The 20,478-nt window shown below is 42.6% G+C and overlaps 1 protein-coding gene across 2 annotated transcripts in view; it reads right to left on the reverse strand.

The window, feature by feature from the left end:
- Nucleotides 1-270: 270 nt before the first annotated feature.
- The window catches only part of NAA30 (N(alpha)-acetyltransferase 30, NatC catalytic subunit), a 33,013-nt gene continuing 12,805 nt past the window's right edge, over nt 271-20,478 (reverse strand). The window contains exons 1-5 of one of the 2 annotated variants that reach the window (XM_017831757.1): nt 20,018-20,067; nt 18,743-19,723; nt 11,277-11,400; nt 9,185-9,240; nt 271-2,301 (exon numbers count right to left, since the gene is read on the reverse strand). In XM_017831757.1, coding sequence (XP_017687246.1) covers nt 2,164-2,301; nt 9,185-9,240; nt 11,277-11,400; nt 18,743-19,720 — 1,296 coding nt within the window. In that variant the 5' untranslated portion in view covers nt 19,721-19,723; nt 20,018-20,067 and the 3' untranslated portion in view covers nt 271-2,163. Of the gene's footprint in view, nt 2,302-9,184; nt 9,241-11,276; nt 11,401-18,742; nt 19,746-20,017; nt 20,068-20,478 lie in introns of those variants that run through there. The other variant, XM_017831758.1, reaches the window with a different exon arrangement.

Below are 20,478 nucleotides of genomic sequence, written 5' to 3' on the forward strand. Positions count from 1 at the left end.
TTAAGTCTTAACAATGATGAAAACTCCTGAAAAGCCATCCAGAAAAACTGGCAAACCTGAGGGATGGGGGTAACAAAAGGTTTTTATCATGTCACAAGGCAGCAGTGGCAACACACAGGCTTTATGCTGACATGTCCTGGGAGTGACAGACTCCACTCTACAACTCTTGGTTCTGGGCACCCTTTCAAATATGAGTTTTCTTTACTGAGGGGAACAAGCCTCCTCGAAAGCACAGATGGTGTCTACAAGCAGAAAACTCAGAAGGGCCAATTTCCATTAAAAATCTTTATTTTCAAATACAACTCATGATTTGTACATGGTAAGAAACGTCCGTCACCATGTGCGATTGGTCTGTGCAAAAGGCGGCTTTGCTTTAAATCCAGTTTTTCCTGCACAGGGCTCTTTTTCCAAATGTTACTGGAGGTAGGGGTTTCGTTGGTTTTGTTTTTTTAAGCATACAGCAATTAGCAAAAAGGAAAAAAAAAAAAAAGAAAAAAAGAAAACAACCCCCGTGACTCAAACCAAACCCTAGAGGTAAAAACAAAAAAGTGTAGTAAGGCAAAGCTGAAGAGTTCACTTGACTCCAGAGGATTCACTGAGAGTTCATCCTTTCCAACTCAGAATATCCTGTGATATCTGGGATTACAGAGGTGTTTCTGTAAGTCAACTAACACCTTGGAAAAAAAAAAAAACCATAGAGCTGGGCTGTGGAATCACATGGAACAAGAAAGCCTCGACACCTAATTACTGAAAAAAAACTGATGGGTGTTATAAAACTTCTGTGAGCCCAATTAAAGAGAGGGGGGGAAAAAAATATAGAGAAAAAACAGAGCAAGAGCAAATGGGAGAAAGAGAGAAAGGGAGACAGAATTCCTTCCCCGCTGCTTTGATTTTGGAGGGGAAAAAAAATCCCCCAATAATTTAGCTCATGTAAGTTTAGAGAAAATGAGAGCAGCTAAAAATGCATACGATACACCTTGAAATTTATTTCCAAGACCAAGAACCAAAGATTGAAGCATTTTAGAACACTGAAGCAAAGCAATCTGAAAAGAAAAAAAAATTTGTTCTGACTATCTTAAAACAGCTGTTTTTCAGAGCTTCTAGCAATAATTTCGATTAAATAAAAATCATACCAATTTACATTAATTTTCTATATCTTCTTTTAAAAGTCCCTCACTCTTTTAATGAAAAAAGTGCATCCAAACCCAGCAGAGACTCACTGGTGCCACCAGGTTCTCTTTTAGCAGCTACCCAAGGTTTTCAAAATAGCTCACACTTCCTGCTAGAAGAAGGGCCTTCCAAACCCTCGTTTGGGAGAAGTATCCAAATTATAAAAATCTGAAATAATTTATTATCAAATCCAGAATTTAAATAAAAGCAGAATTTGTTTTTGTTTTTTTTTTTTTCCTTGCAAAGACAATTGAAGAAAGCAAAAGAATAAAAGCATGCACTCCAAACTTAGAGGTGAAGACAAATATACTTATCTATACAGGCACTGGCAGACGCAATTTAATGGTTACTGTTACTCGTTGTAACACACACCCCACCCTACAATACATTTTTTCATTCACTAATCACTGAGGTACCAATATTTAAGAATGGAAAAAATTCAATATTGAAAAATAAAACCTAAAATCGAAGCCTTTCTTTTATTTTTTTTCTTCTTCTTCTTCTTCCCCAGAAAACTATGGCAATTTCAGTATGAAATGTTAGTATACTTATAGAATTTTACAATCTACGTTGGCTTTTTTTTTTTCGGGGGGGGTGGTTTGTGGTTTTTTTGTTTTTTTTTTTTTTTTTTTCTGAATTTTCTGGAACCAAAAGTGGCTTTCCCATACAGGTTCTGTGTACGTCAAGACAGTCAGTAATTGCAAATGAATGAACGTTATCTTGGCTATCAGCTGGCACATCTCTGGCTGGTACCAAAAGGACTCGGGAGTCGGAAAGAACCGGCTTTAATTCGGAACAAACGCGCCATGCCAAAGTGCAACGAAAATGTGCGACACTCAATGGGACACTGACAGGTTTTGTTTTTTTTTTTTAAGAGCTGCATGGGAATCACTAAGTCCACCTGCAAAGCAATTCTGGGAACAAATTGCTTGGCATGCAAAGGCCGACTCTGCGCTGCCGGGGCCGGCGGTCGCTCCCGTGGGATGGGCTCTCCTAACGCAGCCATAGTTTCAGACGCAGTGCATCAACTCCGTTTAAATAGTATCTGAACAGCCTCTTGTCTCGCACAAAACCAAGGTTTTCATAAAGTTTCAAAGCGGACTTATTTGTGATTTCTGTTTCCAATACGACCTTGAAGGGGAAAGAAAGAAAAACAAAGGAAGAAAAGAAGCAGCGTTAGCTGAGTAGGTCGTGCTAGTTCAGTAAGCAAATGCAAATACATGACTACTGAACCCATTTCAAAGGTTTTATTTAAAGGTACCTTTATGAGCAATGAGTGGAATTAATTCCTTCTTATACTCTAACTTAATGAAGCAATATTTCCACATTAAGCTTCCCATCCTCACACTGGAGCTTCCCACATTTTAAAAAACCAGCAGTTAAACAACTGTAATTGTAAACAACATGTCGAGATTTTAGTTCTTGGCTGCAAACAGAGTTTCAGCTCACCACCTAATAACTGGGGTAAAGAACACATCAACAAATAAATCCCAAACAACCTCCATCTCCCAACATTCCCCCTCTCAAAAAAACCCCACCCAAAATCCAAGCAAACACAGGTGAAGGTCCAAAACATACTCTGAATGAGCAACCGAACCTCTGCATGTTACAAAAGCTTGGCATAGGAGGATTTGTTTATTTATTTAACATCTTTGACCTCTAAATCGTTAGATTTAGATAAAAGCTTCAGATTGATACCAGCTGTCAGATCCAATGTTTGCAAGGAGTACTTGCTCTGAATACAAGTATCTCAGAATGGTCTGTGTTGGAAGGGACCTTAAAGATCATCCCATTCCAACCCCCTTCCATGGGCAGGGACACCTTCACTAGACCAGGTTGCTCAGGGTCCCATCCAACCTGGGTACCAACAAATACCCCAAACAAATCAGAGTGCACACCAGGAAGAAAGAGCATCTTTTCCCATCTTTTTCCACCCTGTGTTGTGAGATCCCAGTTGCAAGAACACCTGTCAGTAATAACTCAGACCAAAACCAAGTAGAAGTGTAGCCCAAATTAAGCAAAGACCTGAAATTGCCCCAGAAGTCTCAAATGCAGGTAAAAACTACACTGGCATTAACAAGAAGTTATTTAATAAACTCAAGTATCTCCCTCCGAATTTTCTCCCTCTTTCCTCCACGTGCACTGGACAGAGCTCTGCCACAACTGGTGATCCCAAACCCACTCCACATAATAAAAACTTGCTCTGCCTCTTTACTGCTGTCCCGCTCATCTCTTTAAGGATTCTGCTCCTAAGGACAGGTCCTGGTTGCACAAGAACACAGGCTGAACTAATAATGTGACTCAATTCCATACATCCCCGTGGCAGTGAACATCCACACATTAAACAGGAGCTGATGGTCACTGTGGAAGGAGCACAGAATGGAAATACAGGACCACAATTTCAGCCTGGGTTAAGTCAATCTACTTTCTGGCCTCTGTGTCCCCCACTGCCCCCAGGCACACACTCCCATTCCCCCTCACGTCTCCTGCCAGCTCTCCAGGCTGGTTGCTGAGCTCCTTCCAAAGCCACCTGGCACAAAACCTTTCCTTTTTCTCTCCATGGGGTTGGTTTCCTTCAGCCTGAGGAGTGGCTACACCGGTGTGAAAGAGGGAGGCAGGCAGTGCCTGCACTGGTCACCTCCACTGAGATTTGAAAATCCATTTGATGGATATATTTGACTCGGGTTTCAAGCCGCTCTAACCACATTCCAATGGATTATTCCACCTGTGCTGCTCAGTGTGAGATGTTGAAAGAACAATAAACAACCCCCTGAACAATGTAAGACTTGGCAGTAGCTCGTTTTACAAAAAGGAACTAAAGGGTCACACATTAAAATATTAATCATCAGAGTTCTTAAATTACAGCAGGGCAGAGTTGTACACTTAAGACAACCTAATTCAATTCTTAGTCTTGTGGCAAGAATTAGAGATTGAATTTCTCTAGTTGGCACTTCACAGAGCACTACTATCAAGTCTTGTGACTTGATGGAGTACTCAACATCCTTATCCATTACAGTGGATAATAACTATTCATTTATAACTAATAACGGAAGCACAATAATTTTCCTGGAGAGTGCTATTTTCTACACATTGTACAGCTCCTTAATTCAAATTAAAAACAGAATATTAATGCCAGAGAGGAAATCTGACCCATGTAAATCCACCATGCAGAGGACTATTGGAATTCTTAGCTACAAATGGCATTCACTCTCCAAAGTTTAGTAACCTGGCACAGTGATATAACAAATCTCTATTCAAGTGCAAGCTCCAACACCTTGCAATGCTAAAACCCTTCCAACACTGCAGGTGATTGAACTGAAGGGAGTGGTTAAATGTTGAAATACAGGTTTGTTGGAATCCCACTACCTGAGTGAATGCTCATCTTGAAAGCAAATGCAGGAGATTTGCTCTGCTATTTCCAAGGAAATCTCAGCACAATGAAAAGCAATTCCCTGATCTCAACATGCTGCAGCTAAAGACAGGTTTCTATTACCTAAATGGGAAACACAGGCATATTTTATTCAAATTTCATTAGCTTTGTTTGGTGAAGAATGCACCTCTTCCTGTGTGAGATTTTCAATCAAGCTCCAAACCCTCAATCACTACATTTATTTCTGCTCTTCTGGGGTCGATTCTGTTGTACTCATATGCCTGTTAAATCTCTGATAGCACAATCACATCCCCCCCTGGAGAGCAGCAAAGGATTGCATTTAACAGCATTTTCTGCTCAAGCTGCAACTTTCTGAAGGTTGTTACTTTCTCTTTTATCTTAAATTTCATAAACCTTTTAGCTCAACTGTCTAATTTTAACTGGGTTTAGAAGCAAGAAATGTTCTATACCGAGAGTGGAGTGCAACGTTTCTTGCTACTACACTTTCATAGCTTGAATTTATTCCTAAGCTGAAGATAAGTGGAGTGGTGAAGCCTTCTTGCTTCTTCAGTTCAAACTCTGAATGAATTCAAGTTTAAAAACCAAGGCATGGAAAGGACACAGCCAAACCAAATAAGCAAATGAAGAAAGTGCTCCCAGCACTCCCTATTCTTACTTTCAAGTCTGACATATGATCAGACTCAAGTTATGGGGGCTTGTCCAGTGTCCTTAATCAATTTAAAACTGCCTTAACTTTTAAAGAAAGGCAGTACCCAAAATATAACACTTCATGCTTTGGACAATTTATAGATTAAGGAAAAACTAAAATATTAATAATGTAATGATTTCAAATAGGATTCTATAAAAATACACATTTAATTTTTACTAGTGTGGTACTGAATTAGAAAGACACCAGTGTCAACATATCACTGGTGTGGTCAAAAAAAGTCACTTCAAATCAACCTAAAGTTTCCACAGGAATTCAGAATTCATCTTCATGCTCTACATTTTGCTAAAAAAAAAAAAAAAAAAGCTTTTGGGAGTCCCACTTACAAGGGTCTTACATTTTATTAGTTAGCAGTTGCATGGTACATTATTTCAGTAATATGAGGTGAGTGAATTGTATGCAGATTAGTCTGTCATTTGTTACAGATGGAAAACCTACATATGAATGAACAACTCCTCCTTTCTAATTGTAATTAAGGGATGTAACAATTCCACAGGAAGGTCTTCAGCAGCACAATTTTGGAAAATTGCCTGTCAGTAAAAAACTAAGCAAATGTTCAAAAAGCAGGCAGATAGCACCTTGCTGCAGTCAACACACGCTTTCCCTTTTTTAAACTGGGAGAAAAATCTTTTCACAGCTTTGGGGCTGGGGGCAAAACCATTCCCCTTCACCTGACTGACTTCCATAGTTCACCTTTCCTATGCAACCAGCCTGTGGTTATCCTAAATCACTGTGGCCTGTTGGAAACTCAGGGTGTTGAGAGTTCACTACCCCAAATATTAGAAATCATTAACATCAAATGCCCAAGAAAAATCACAAAGGTAAAAAAAAAAAAAAATACATAAACCCCAAAGATCCCTAAGTTTTGTTTGTAATGTTATATCCAGACACTCCAGCTCAAAGCAGGCTGCACTTTCTTCAGGCTTGAAGGTTATTTCTAGTTCACCCACCCACCCCCAACCTCAGATCACTTCCCTGGTTTCTATTCTAATGTAGGCCAGGGGCAGCTCCATGGGCAGCTCCTCCCCTCCACACGGATTCCATTCCAGCCAATTCACCTCCTCACTTACTCACCCCACTCAGAGAAACCACCCCTGTGGAAGGAAGGATATTGCCTCAGCTTGGAGGGATGGAGCCCAGCACAAACTGCCTCTCAGGCACTGCCTGACCACAGCAGCTCACACTGTAAATCACTTGTTCCACAGGCCTGGCTTAGTTTATTCCCAGTAAAATTGCTTACAGGAAAAACAAAACAAAACAAAACAAAACAAATGTCCTTAATTGCTAAAATATTGGAATATCACTAAAATATTTGAAATGACAAATCACTACTGATGTGTGGCAAGATTTTCATCCATAGTGTTGAATAAATCCTTTACTTTTTCAGGACTTAATGTTGATACCTCAAAAGTCCAATTTATGATACTCTGAAGAGTAACACACTGAACATTTATCAGATTCTACACCATAAGTTATTAAAATTAAGTCTATTTACTGCATCTATTCCATAATTAGATTGAAGGGAAGAGTTTCCAAGCAGCCTTTGGAAATCTTTCATGACACCCACAGCTGCATATTTATGTTTTTAATCCTATTCCAAGCAGGTTTTAGAAAATAGCTTTTTTATTTTGAACTCCAGTTCATCTTATCTCAAGTAGCAGCATCTTTTTATTTTCACCATGCTTCTGATTTCATTAAAAGATGTAAGAAAATACCTTAAGAGCAGCAGGGATGATTAAACTATTTACACACCTCACAGAAACAAATTACTGTGATGCACAACTTCATGTTTGATCAGCTTTAAGCATCAATTAGCTAAAAACTGAACTCCTGAAAACTGTTGTAAAAAATGGTGAGGGCAAGAGTTGGACAGAGATTTTTAATGGGTGGCTTGTTGGATTTTTCAGATTGTGGTCATGACTGAAAACTCAAGTGGTACAAGCAACCACCATCATTATTTTGCACTATGTGTACCTGGAGGAGGCCCATACTTGGTGGCAAATTTAAAAAAAAAACCATGAAAACATTGGCTGTTTGGCTGTGGATAACCTGTATGTGGAAAAGAACAACTCAGATATAATAAATCAGTGTGGATGTGCCTCTGTTGGTGCTGTAGAACATCAAATAAAATCCTCTGCCTGCACTCCATGCTCCAAAATTGAGTTCCAAATTCTGCACCAGCACAAGACTCAGCTGATGCAGAAGCCCCCAGAAAGCAGGACACGAGTTTGGAATCGTCTTCCCACAAACAGGGTTACAGATTCCAAACTGGAAGTGAACCATGACTGCACCCACAGCACACACTTCAAGGAGTTTGAATTGTAGGGCCTTCAATTAAAGGGAACGTGAACAGTATCTGAGAAATGCCCTCTGCCCCTAATCCAGAGCATTTATACAGCACCAGAGATGAAAATCTGTGACTAAGACTTAATGAGGCCTCACTGCAGACCAGCCTGCAACCCTTAGCACATTTACTGTATTTTTATGAAGATAAAAGCAGCTTAGAAATGAAGGTACATGAGAAGTAGCGCACACAAATTCAGAAATCAGACAGTAATTACTGCAACTCAGAGCTTGAGCAGAAACAGTCAGTTCTACTCCTGACTCTCTAACAACAGTGGGCAATTCACTTCTCTGCATCTCAATATTCCAGCTGTGATGTGGACACTAGTCCTCAGTTATTTAGCAATTTTTTTAAGTCTTGAATGCTCTAGCAGCAGCAAATCAACTCAAAACCACAGTGGAAAGCAACGGGGAAAACAAGCAAACCAACCTTTTTTTTGATTAGTTCTCTGTAGTAAGTAGTAAAAGAGGTTAGAGCAAGTGTTACATAGCATGAGAGAAGCAACAAGCCAAAACAAAGAACTTTAAAGAATTACAGGCTGAACTGTATTGCCCCAGCACGACATCAATTAGACAGGGGGGGAAAAAAAGACACCAGTAAGTAGAGTCATGAAGGAATCTGAGGGGAAGAAAAATAACCACGATGAATGAAGTCAGAACATATCCAGGGATGCTACAAGAGGCAACAAGTGGAAAAACAAACAGGAGTATGTGCCCAGAAGTCCTGTGACACAAATTGTAGCTTTGCATAAGAAACTTCACCACAGGGCAGGGGGACAATTGAGGGAGCAGTTGAAAGGAGATAACAGAGAGATCAAAGGCTCCTTAACTGTGACACACTGAAACGACCCAGTGCTCAGGAACAAGGCAACAATTGCATTGTGCCGAGGAGATGGGAGTCAAAGGGACAGATAACCTGATTAAGGAGGATGGATGTAGGGAGAGCTCCTCACGAGTTAAACATGGTACATAGAGACAGTTTCTTTATATATATATAGAGAGAGAGAGAGAAAAAGAGTAGGGACTGTATTGTGGTAAAAGACTAACAACATTTAGGCCAGGGAAAGTTTGACAGTCGCTTTCCTTCCAAGTTTTTGTTGACATGCTAAATCACTCCAGCTCTGTTTGTGCTACCTAATAAGCTGTGCAGTGTCAGAACAGGCTGATGACTGGGATCAAACCACACCGCAGCACCACAGCACACACTGTTCCAGGGGCAGGACTACACACAGCACCACCTTACACTGCTCAGCAGCTCCTTAAACTGGAGCCCGTGGAGGAAAACGTGCCTGGGAGGGAAGGCTGAGGCAGCTTCACAAAGTAAAACAAAACCTGAAACGCTGAATTCCAGCACTTATAATAAATTTAGAAAATCCATCTCCTATTTGTGCCATTTCTTTTTTCTTTTATTCTGAGGAAGTTCTTACCAAGTTTGCCACCTTTTATTATAAAGAACTTCTTACCATTTCTCACCTAAAAAAAGTCCTGTGGAAGAAAAACCTGTGAAACCAATCCACGCATAGGAGAATGCAAACCATTTACATTATGAAAGTTTTTGATTTAGAAAATCTTACCTCGTCACAATCTCCTTCAACCATAGCATAAATAGCTTTCTTAACCAAGTTTGTACCTGAAACACAGATTTCAGTAAGTGTCAGAGTTGCAGTGCAAAAAAAAAATGCTGGTTTATACATGACTAATGTGTGCTACCTACATGACATGACACCTGGGGAAGGCAGGGAGGAAAAAAAGAACACAAGAAGTTGCAGTCAAGCTGCAGCCTCGAGTCTGAACAATAAAATAATCCTTGAAGTTATCCAGAGACTCAGCTTAAGTGCAAGATTCTTCTAACACGAGGATATTAGAAACAGGCTGCTATGCTTAACACAGTGTTATATATAGCCTTCCAAGATGTGATTCATTCCTTTTTGTTGCATTTAAAGGCAAAATCTGCTGGCGTGTAGTTGAAGGACATTCATCTTCCAAGGGAATTTCCTCTTACTAAAACAAATACTTCTATTAGTAACAGAACTTATGAAACCACTTTTCTTGTGGCTCACTCCCCTCTGGATTTGCTAGGATCTAATAATACTGTTGAAGCCCATCCCTTCCCCTCAGTCAAGCATTAATTTAATTTTTTTTATCATTATTTTTCATCTATTTCACAACAGTTCTACAGATGTAACATCCCTACCTGTCTGTAGAATTGGGGTGAAATTGAAAGTTGATTTCAAAGTTATTAGTGGAAAAAACTGCTGTTCAATGAAATTGCATAAATCTCACTTCCATAAGAAGGCTAAGGAAAAGGAAAAAAAAACCCCAAGGAATCTAGGGAATGTTGGAAAGTATTCTCAAAACTTTAATCAATTAAGAGTTTTCATTGAACATATGATAAAGCTGTACTACATTTAAAGCAGATCTTCAGATTAGCAGCACACTTTGAGAAACAGCAAGGTGGCAAATGTAGGAAAAAGTCAACATATATAATGCTAAAGTAAGCAAGGCTTTAAAGATAAATTCTATTTATACAATTCTAACATAACCAACTGACTAAAGGGAGGGAAAAATCTTGCAGAGATCTTCATAATAACAGCATTAGCTCTTATTTACTTATGAATCCAAGCACCTGCAATTAAATTATGGCAGACTCCTTCATGACTCAGCTAAAAGCAAAGGAGAGACAGTGATTCCTCAGTATCCTTCTCCCTCTGCTCCACTACAGAAACCAACAATGGCTTTTGAATTTGCACTGGAGAGAAAAAAAAACCTGTACACGCTTGAACAGTCATGATAATACATATACTGCAAGTTTCTTGAAGGTTATTTTTTGAAGAGAGCAAACACAGTGGTACATTCTGCAATGTATCACTGTATTTTTCAATTGGAAGTAATTTTCTGTCCTTAATCACAGAAGTATGAGCTGTTCAGTGTACATGAGTGGTGAAGCACATTTTTAAGCTTTAAAGCTGACGTCCATGTTTTAAGTTAAAAACATGTTCCAAAATGTAATTTCACAATAACCAGCACAAAAAAATTAAGCTCCATAAGAACAAATCTTTAATTAAGCCAACCTGGATAACTGGTGTCAGAATGAAAATCCCTTCATCGGGGCAAAACTGTCTAATGAGGGAGGGCAAACTCCCTGCCAAGAGTGATTTCTTTACCATGGAACTTCCCAACAGAACAGATCTCCATTTCAATCATGCAAGTAACAATACACAGCTATTTTTCTTCACTTATTAATACAATAATGAGCTCCATACAATTCTCCCCAACGGGCAATATATGCATAATTTATAGGGAGAAGCCAGGGAATAAGTTCACTGAAAAGAAGAGCCTGAACACAACATGGAAATACAGTGATGAGGGCACATATAAAAACACAAAGCAATTCCCACTGGTGTTACTTGACAGGGGTAATAGGCAGAGGTCAGGGGCTGCTGCCTGCCTTTCTCTTTAGCTTTATCATATCCCAGGTGTGAACCTCAAAGGGCATCTCAGGTTATTTTAACAAAATCAGAGAGGCCACGGGGGAGCTCGTGCGGTTGAGTAAGTCGGGGATGACAGACAGACAAACCACCAGTTCAGCTCAGCTCAAATCTTCGTGACAGCTACAGTTATCCCAAAGACAGGATTTGAATAAGAACAAAAAAAGGCTTTTCTTACCAATTCCTTTTCTTCTGTATTTGGAATCCACTGCTAACATGGCTATATAACCTCTGCGGAACATCTTTTTGTGCATATCCAGCTTGCAGACGATGGCACCTACACACTCCTCCCCTACCATGGCCTTAAAGACAAACATACATTCTCAGTTTGGGATCTCCAGTGCCACCAAAAGCAGTAAACCAAGTTCATTTTTTTTAAGTGAAACAGCCACAAAAAACCTCATTTCTATAAAAAGGCTACAAAAAGATAGCGAAATAAATTTTGGAAATATCTCAAAAAATATTAATATCAGTAAAAGACTCTTATTTCTTTATTACATTCCAGTAAACTTAAAATTAACAAACAGTGAACTGTCCTGGAGAGAACCACATTTCACAAAGTCTACAGGCAAGAACATGTATGATTGAAAGGGAAAATAAATAAAATAAAATACCAGTTTAAGGCATAAATCACCCTTTCATATGGGCTTCTGCAGAGGGGAAAAAAAGTCCATTCCTATTTTATACTGATCTGAATTTTCCTGTATGAGGGCTGTGGTAGATAACATGCTTAATTTTTGTCTGGTTTTAATGTCAAGGCCACAAAGGATCGGGGAAAAGTGTTGCTGCATTTAATCTTTGGAAAGGGTAGTTTTCAGTCCTCTGACACCAGAGAACAAACAGAAAAGCACAGTTAATTTCACACACTTTTAACTATTCAGAGGTTTCATTTGTTAAGAGCTGTGCACTGGCAGTTAATCCCAATGGCATTGTCACAGGATCTGTGGTCAAGGAGATGTAGTCACTCTGAAATATCAAGAAAAACCCCCAAAAGAAAAGAACCCAAACACTTATCCAAGCACTTGCCCTGTGTTCAGCAGAATTTTACCATGAAAGAGAAAAAGAAAAACTGAGTCATGAGCATGAGGGATTAATGACATTATAACCTGCAGCAGTAACACCAAGCAATGCTCAGAGCAGGACAGTATCCAAGGGGAGGAGGAATTCCTGGGCACTCAGGAAAGATGGGCAGACATAAAAAGAAACTCCTAACTGTACACAGGGGTGTCTAAAGGGATGCACAGACAGACCTGTGTCTGCAGGGGGAACCAGCCTTGGGCTCAAGTGCAGCAGCTAAACCGGGACTACAGCACATGATTGGCACAAGCATGTGCTGGCACAGAGTCTGGATAATCCAAGTTTACAAGTGTAACACATGCCAAATAAAAAACACTTGCTAGAGCCAGTGTTGCCAGTGCTCAGAGCAGCCCACCTGTGAACCCAGAGCTCCTAAGTCTGAGTATAAACTGTATAGTCTCCAAACACCTGAACCTTTTTTTGTACACAGCTTTGTGGGCTGAAACTCCCACAAAGAGAAGGTTCCTTCATGCAGGTTGTCCTGCAGGCTCACACACACAGGTTCTTCACCCCAAAAAGAATAATGTCTTGGAGCATCTCCACCTGGATGGTGGGTTATTAACCAAGTTATCAACTAGGAACTGTATCAAAGGTGAAATGAAGCAGCCCAAAATGTACAAGCTGCAGTTCCAAAGCCCTATGATACAGCATGATCTTAACTCCCTTTCTAATAGAGTTGAAGCAAATATAATTATTGCTAAGTTTTTATTTGGCAGGAAAACACGTTTTTAGCAGTATCCAAGAACAACCCTGAGCAATCTAACAAGCGATTTTTTAAAACAACAAACAAAAGCTGTAGCATGATCTAACTGGACTGAAATACCCTAAGCAGCCCTTCATTTGTTCCAAAACACAGTTTATTCCACAGAAAAGAGAAGCTGTACTTATACTAGACCTGTGTATGCAAAGTTTCAGCTCAAGGCAAGTTCTGTATCTCGGCTCAGACCTGAGAAAACCAGGGAGTTAAATAAACAGTATCTTCAGCCAGACTGCTCAGAACATTGCTATAATTATGCAGACTACCTAGATGTAATCTTATACCTCACCAAAAAAAAAAAAAAAGGCACACCACAAACCAGCATGTTATAGTTATGCTTTGCCCTCAAGTGAACACGTGCAAACTGTTGATCCTGACAGTTTAACGTGGAGAATTTTTACGATTTTTTTCTTTTTACACAATTCAAGAGTAGTGACAATCTGGACACTCTGCATGTCTGTGTTCTTGCTTGTTTAGGGCACTTTTCAGGAACGTTCTGTTCATGAATCATATATTTAAAATGCTAAATGAACAGCAAAGAACTTTGGTTTAGTAATCAAAGAAGCAAATACCCACTGGTTTTACCACTGCTGCCAGAGAGCTGAATAAAGAATGACTTTGTTACCAGTTCCCCAAACACTTCAATCTATTTCTCTGTCTTCAGGCAGGTAAATCTGGCAGTAAATCTATGGCTTTTCCACCCACAGAGGGAGTGCTGCATTTCCACCTCAATTTGAGGGGGTTTTTTTGCTGCCTTCTCTCTCCTTTCTCCTTCTCTCCAACCTTCTGCAGAGCTGGAAATGAACCTCAACTGTGATGTGAAGCTTCATAATTAATTTCCTGAGGAAAGTTAAACTGTGTAAATAAAAAAAAAAACCAGACTGAAATAGGGAGAGTGAGAAGGAGAGAAAAAAAGTAGCTCCCACACAACACCATTTATGAAGAGATAACCATGGGCCAAATTTTCTTTTCATGTATGAGAGGAGTTCTAAATGTAAAAGTTCCTACAAACAGCATCGAGCCCAAGTCACTATTATATATCATAAAACCCACAGAGTACTATAAGATCTACTTCAATCCTAAATTTTTAGTAGCAGGATTAACATACATGAATCCAAATCCAGTATTTGCATCAACTTTATGCCCTTGAATAAGTTTAAATGTTTAAAACAAACTAGATTTTAATATACTGGAAGAGTTAGTACAGAAACGTCTGTAAATCAGCAAGAACATAACTTGTCACAAAATCAATCAATTTGTACTAATTTCATTAGCAAAGATGGCATTAAGTCTTTCAAACTCAGAGTATGCATTTAATACCCAGATCCTGGGACTTCTGTTCCTATTTAAAGATTAAAAAACAAGCAACAGGCCCCAAATGGGAAGTATTTTAAATACTTTACAACTCAAACACAGTAGAACCTGCACTACTGCACCACATTTTCCTTTCACACCTGCACCAAAATCCATCCCAAAGTATCCCAGCCATAGCTCTGTAAGGACTGGCTTACATTTAGGGATCATGTTACTGAATGCCATTAGAGGATACATTCAGGCTAATGGATTTAACCTCATGTCTGGCACTTCAGGCAGAGCTCTTCCCGAAACTGGGCAAATCACTCCATCCCTCTGCTCCCACTCTACCAAACTGGACACCAGTAATTCCCTCCTCCCACACAAGGGACTCCTTCTCCCACTGCTGGAATAACCACACTGGCTCCTGTTCCCTGCTCAGGTGCTGCAGTGACTGGAGATTTCACAAAGCCACCAACAGCCTGTATCTTAAACCATGATCACTCCTAAAAACAAACTGGAATACAGAGTTTGCAAAGTGGGAATGAGTCCTATAAAACTTCTTCCTACATCTGCCACATCTGACTTCTCAGATGTCCTCCCAACTTTTCCGGTTTTCCTTTCATGCCCCAGGTTTTCCACGACGGAAAAAAACAGGGATGGCGTCTCACCAGTCTTAATTTCAACACTAAGTACACTGGGACTCTCAAATGAAATCCAATTTAAGGAAAAAAAAAAAAAATGCAAAGCATTAACATAAAACAAGACCTTAACTGCAGCCATTTAGGATTTGCAACACATCTAAAACCACTTACATGGAATTAATAGGTTATTTTTAAACTTGTGAAAGTTTAAATTATAAATGCTGCTATAGCTGGTGGTAAAGCTAAGAATCCAATAAAAGCACAGATTTTCCAGATTTTTCTTAAAAGGCAGCTGAATGGTGCAGTGAATTACAGGAGAGGTTACAGCACTCAGCCAGAGCTCAGCTTTTATTACATCCTGCCTTATCCAAACTCTGGCACAGAGCAAGGTTTCCTAAGCTCACCTCTCCCACGCTGAAGGATTTGGAGAACAATTTTCTGAAATATTTAATATACCAGTTTTAAATACAGGTTTGAGAACCTTCACACTGCTAAGACTAGAAGCTGCAAAATAAACCTACTTTAAAAGGAAGCTACAACTTTGAAAGTGCGTTTACAATCATCGTGGGGACAAAGATGTGGTGACGCTTAAAAATACTCCAAGTGAAAGACAAGACCCCCCTTTCCCCTGACAGTTTTTGGTTATCATGGGTAATTTGAAAATAAACTGGGCTGACAGAGCTCCTGGGAATAAGTAAAAACCAAGTATTTACAGAGCATCCACACCTAACACACAGTGCAAACCTGCTCTCCCAAAGACAGGTGGAACCTGAGTTTAAACAGACGGTTGGAGGTTCTCGGAATCACAGAATGGTTTGGGATGGGAGAGGCCTTAAAGACCATCTAGTTCCAAACCCCTGCCATGGACAGGGACACCTTCCACTAGAAATTTATAGAAGAGGAAGTTATTAACTTGCAACAGCTCAGCTGCTGCAGTGCTAGCCCTGAAGTCAAGAAAAGTTACACAGGCAAATCTGACATTAAAATTAACAGGGGTTTAAGATTCCCAGTATCTCCATGTCCTTTTAAAGTGGAATATGAACTTCTTTGAGTGTACCGTTAGGAAGTGGTTTGATCCAGCACACTGGTGACCAATTAACATTGGTCCTGTGCCTTCCCCCCCCAGCTGTGCATCCTCACCTCCTCTTGCACCAGGGCCTGGGACATCCTACGTGAATATATTTGGAGCTCTAAACCCAGAGAACATGACCCTAAAACATATATAAACATACACACTTATAAAAATATTGTGGTGGGAGGGCTATCTTGGCTTCCCAAATCAGAGAAACACAAGGGCTAGCACAAGCCAGGAAGAGGGAGTTGAACAGAAAGGAAAATGTGGCACTTTGGGTTGCACCAGCCACTAAAACAATATTGCAACTTGCTAAGTTTTGGCTTGGCCTTTAGAAGTTTCCAACCCAGGAGATAAAAATCACCAGGAATAAAGTTAATAATGCCCCCAGAAAATAGGTTTGCATTGTCACGATAGGAAAATGATGGTCCACTGCATAAAACATCAGCAAGGGCCAAACGCTGATTATTTCTGGAAAACACACATCCCATCTTCAATCTCAGTGGATTTGTACTTTCCCCTCACAGGGAGGGAAAAGGAAAGGTGCCCATGGAACACAATGAAGACATGTGAGGATGTACTGGAAGATTTTAAAAATGGTGATGGTTGAAATTCAGCGAAGGAATTGACTGAACCCTTACAGATCTTTCTTCAAATACAATCAAATCACAGGCCAAGCCCTTTTCCCAAGACAATCAAAACCCAACCAAAACCTGAAGCCAGAAGAGAGTGAGGCCACAAGGCATTAAAGACAAATGATTCTGTGAGATCAGGCACTAAGCTTCTCCTTCACCATCCTGACACTCCTCCTGGTAATTGGAATATGCAGTCCCTGACTGAAGATAAATATTTTAAAGGGACTTAGCAGTAGTTCAGGAATCCATTAACTGCAGGGACAAGTTAAATATTATAGAAGATAAAGTCTTCAAGAAAACCTCTAAAAAACAAACCTTAAAACCAGTCACAAAAAACCTCCGTGAAACTTGACTCAGCAAACTGCAAGACTTTCCAATTATTAAGCAGATGACAATTTGCAAGCTTTAGACACTCACAGCCATACATTCTTCTCTACAGTTTTATGTACTTTACATCATGCCCATCTTTCTAAAAAGAATGGCAAATACACTGAGTTCAGGACAAGTTTTGTTGACTCTTCGAGGCTGTCAAAAAGATGAAACTGTCACTACAAAACAAGTTGAAGACACTTTCTCTTCCTTGAGTGATATCTCATTCTTTGAATGCACTTATTAGAAATCATCTGTTTTAGTGCTCTGTCAAACAACTTGTCATTGCTCTTTTCATAACAAAATTCTTCAGTTACTCCCTGACAAAAAAACCCCATAATGATTTAAAAAAACCCCATAATGATTTAAAATCTAAACAAGTGCACTGTGATCTCAGAGTATCCAACATTGCCAGTGACACACTTGATGCTCGAAGTGTGGACTTTTGCAGCTCAGGAGCATTTTTCTCTCAGTATGAGGTAAATCAGTCACACACAGAGCTCAGTGCTTGAAAAGCACCACTGTGCTCTGCTCAGCATCCTTGTAATGGCAAACATGACTTTGCATCCAACAATGCTCTCCAATATTTTCATATTCTGTTGTGTTCCAGAAGGTAATGCTTTGCTCAACTTCCTATAAGCCTGCTGTGTTCCCTCTGCAGGGTTTTAAGAAGCACAACTCTGAAAATCCTCCTATAAATCATACAAATCCTCCTATAAATTATACCAGATCCTAAACCAAGAACATTCAGGAAGTTTAGGGCCAGATGGGCTCCATTAACCTCACCTCCTCTACTCGCTCTATCAAAATTTCACAGAGATACCCCTGAACTGGAAGCTGTCCTGGCTCTGGGTAAACCAGACCTTTCAGAGAGGTGTCCAGCCTTGATTAAAACATCAAGGGCTAAGAATTCATCATTTACCTTAGCAAGGAAGTGCCACACACTCCCCAAAACGTTCTGTTGTGCAGATGTAAGTGTTCCTATGAGTAAATCAAACACAGCTAAGCTCTTGCTATGCCCAGACACCCCTCAGGCCAACTTATACTCACTTTCTTACCCTTGTGGATGAATTATCATCCTAAAAGCAGCTGAGACACAAGAAGTGCTAAACATTTAGGAAGGCAGAGGGAGGGGCAGCCAAACCAATCTTTCAGTAGTGCAGCAGGAAGAATGAAAAACTAAATAGATTGTTAGTACAGGGAGACAATCTGAGCAACACGAGGATTTCTGTGAGCACTATCACACCTGTAAAAGCAACACAGCTGGACTTGTCTTTGTCAAAGTAAGCTCACAGATCAAAAAGTCTGCTAAGCCTTTCACAGTTCCTCTCCACCTACCACTTACCATTTATGTGCCAGCCCTGCTTTAGTCAGTTTTAAAGCCATTGTGCAAGAATCACTAAGCAGTTGTTGTAAGGCATTAGTGGACTAAGTACTTTCTTTTTCAAATCCAAACCCAGGAACTGAGAGAGAATAATAAAATGAGCTACCAAAGGTCACAAAAGTCAATGTCAAAAGCCCGATTAGAAGCCTTGGATTTCTGGATCCCAGCCCTGTGCTCAAACCCTTTCCCCACCACTTAAAACACGTGTTAACAAATGCAGGAACTTGGGGCATTGCTTTACTTACACATGCACAGGTCACCGGGGGACAGGTACTTCCACAACAGCTTGGTTTTATCCACAAAGAGATTATTTTAAGTATTTCCACAAACCCTTCCATCCTCTCCTCCCCAGCCCCAAACCACTCCCAACTCCTGCCCTCCCTGCCACCCCCCGCCTCCCCTCGGGCACTTACCAAAAAGCAAAGTTGTGGCCAGTTGTGGATAAAATACCTATAAGTGTAAATGGAGTAGGGTTCAGACAGATCTTTGGTGATCAGTCTCATGATATCGGGCATCTGCAGCTCTGACTCGTACTGGACGTATCGTATCGTTAGGTCCTCCTCGGGCTGACAGTCCGTTCCCGAGCCCTTCAAACTGCAGGCAGCCGCTAAGGACCCGGAGAGAAGCTGCAGGGACTCCTCCTCCTCCTCCTCCTCCTCCCCTCCTTCATCCCCCTCCTCCTGCTCTTCCTCCTCCAAGCCAGTCTCTCCCGCCAGCCCATTGCGGGCTGCAGTCTTAGCAGCAGCAGCAGCAGTCGCGGTGGTGGCAGCAGGCTGGCTCCTGTCCCCTTTTCCAGGGGGGGAAGCAGCAGGAGGAGGAGAGGGTGCAGTCCTTCCCTGGGGAGGGAGGTGGTTGGCGTGGGGGGCCGAGCAGGGCGCCGCGGCGGGGGCGGCGGCGGGGGGCGGCTGCTGCTGCTGTCCCGAGCCCATTGTTTTGCTGGCTCGCTTGTTCTCCAGCCCCTCGGGGGCCGCCGCGGCCTCCGCGCCCAGGATCTTGCCCTTGAGGGAGTCCCGCAGGTGCCGCAGCTCGGGGCTGATGAGGCCGTTGAGCTGGTGGTTGTGGTGCGGGGGGTGGTGGTGGCGGTGGTGGTGCCGGTGCTGCGGGGCCCCCTTGTCGCCGCTTCCTCCTCCTCCTCCTCCTCCTCCTCGCTGCTGCTCCCGCTCCCGGCCGCCCGCGGGTCCCTCCTCTTCCTCCTCCTCCTCCTCCTCCTCTTCGGCCTCCTCGTCCTGGGCGCCGGTGCAGGCGGCGGCGGCGGCGGCATAGGAGGCGGCGGCGGCAGCGGAGGAGGAGGAGGAAGCGGCCCCCCCTCCTCCTCCTCCCGCGGGGAAGGGGGAGAGCGTGTCCCCCTGCGGGGACAGGACGCTGCTAGGCCCCGGCGGAACCTCGGCCATGTCCTACGGGAGAGACCGACACAAACTCACCGGGGAGGAGGAGGGGGCGGCGGCGGCGGGCGCCAGGCCGAGCAGGGGAGACGGGGAATGGGGGAAAGGGGGGGCGCGGCGGCCTCACGGGCCGCGCTCGGCGGGGAGCGCGGAGCGGGGTGGGGGGGCGCGAACAAAGGCACGCGCGGTGCCCGGGCCGCGCCTCGCCGCCCCGCCAGCGCCTGTGCGGGCCGCCCCGGTGCCCCCAGGGGCTCGGGCGGGGCCCGTCCCGGCTCCGGGCCGGGGTCCCCCCGCCGCCCCACTCACCGCCCGCCCGGGCCGCTCCCGCTCCGCCGCCGCCAAGCGCGGCCGTAAAACACCCGCCGACAGCGCCGGCCGGCCCCGCGCGCGCGACGCTTCCGCGCTTGGCGGCGGCGCCTGGTGACGGAGGGGCGGGGCGGGGAGGGGAGGGGAGGGGCGGAGCCGCCGCGGTCGGGCGGGGCCGTGTGCAGAGAGCCCTCAGAGGGCGCGGGGAGGGGAGAGGGGGATACAGGGATCCGGGATAGGGGATACAGGGGTGCAGGGACAGAGGGAGGCAGGGATACAGGGACAGAGGGAGGCAGGGACACGGGGATACAGGTATGCGGAGACACAGCGATAGAGGGATACAGGGATAGAGGAACACGGGGATACAGGAACACAGGCATATAGGGTTAGAGGGATACAGGGATAGAGGGACAGTCACGGAGGGACACAGGCATACAGGGACACGGGGATACAGGGACACG

The sequence above is a fragment of the Lepidothrix coronata genome, unplaced genomic scaffold (genome assembly GCF_001604755.1).
Source record: "Lepidothrix coronata isolate B3197 unplaced genomic scaffold, Lepidothrix_coronata-1.0 Scaffold196, whole genome shotgun sequence".
NCBI classification, from domain to species: Eukaryota; Metazoa; Chordata; class Aves; order Passeriformes; family Pipridae; genus Lepidothrix; species Lepidothrix coronata.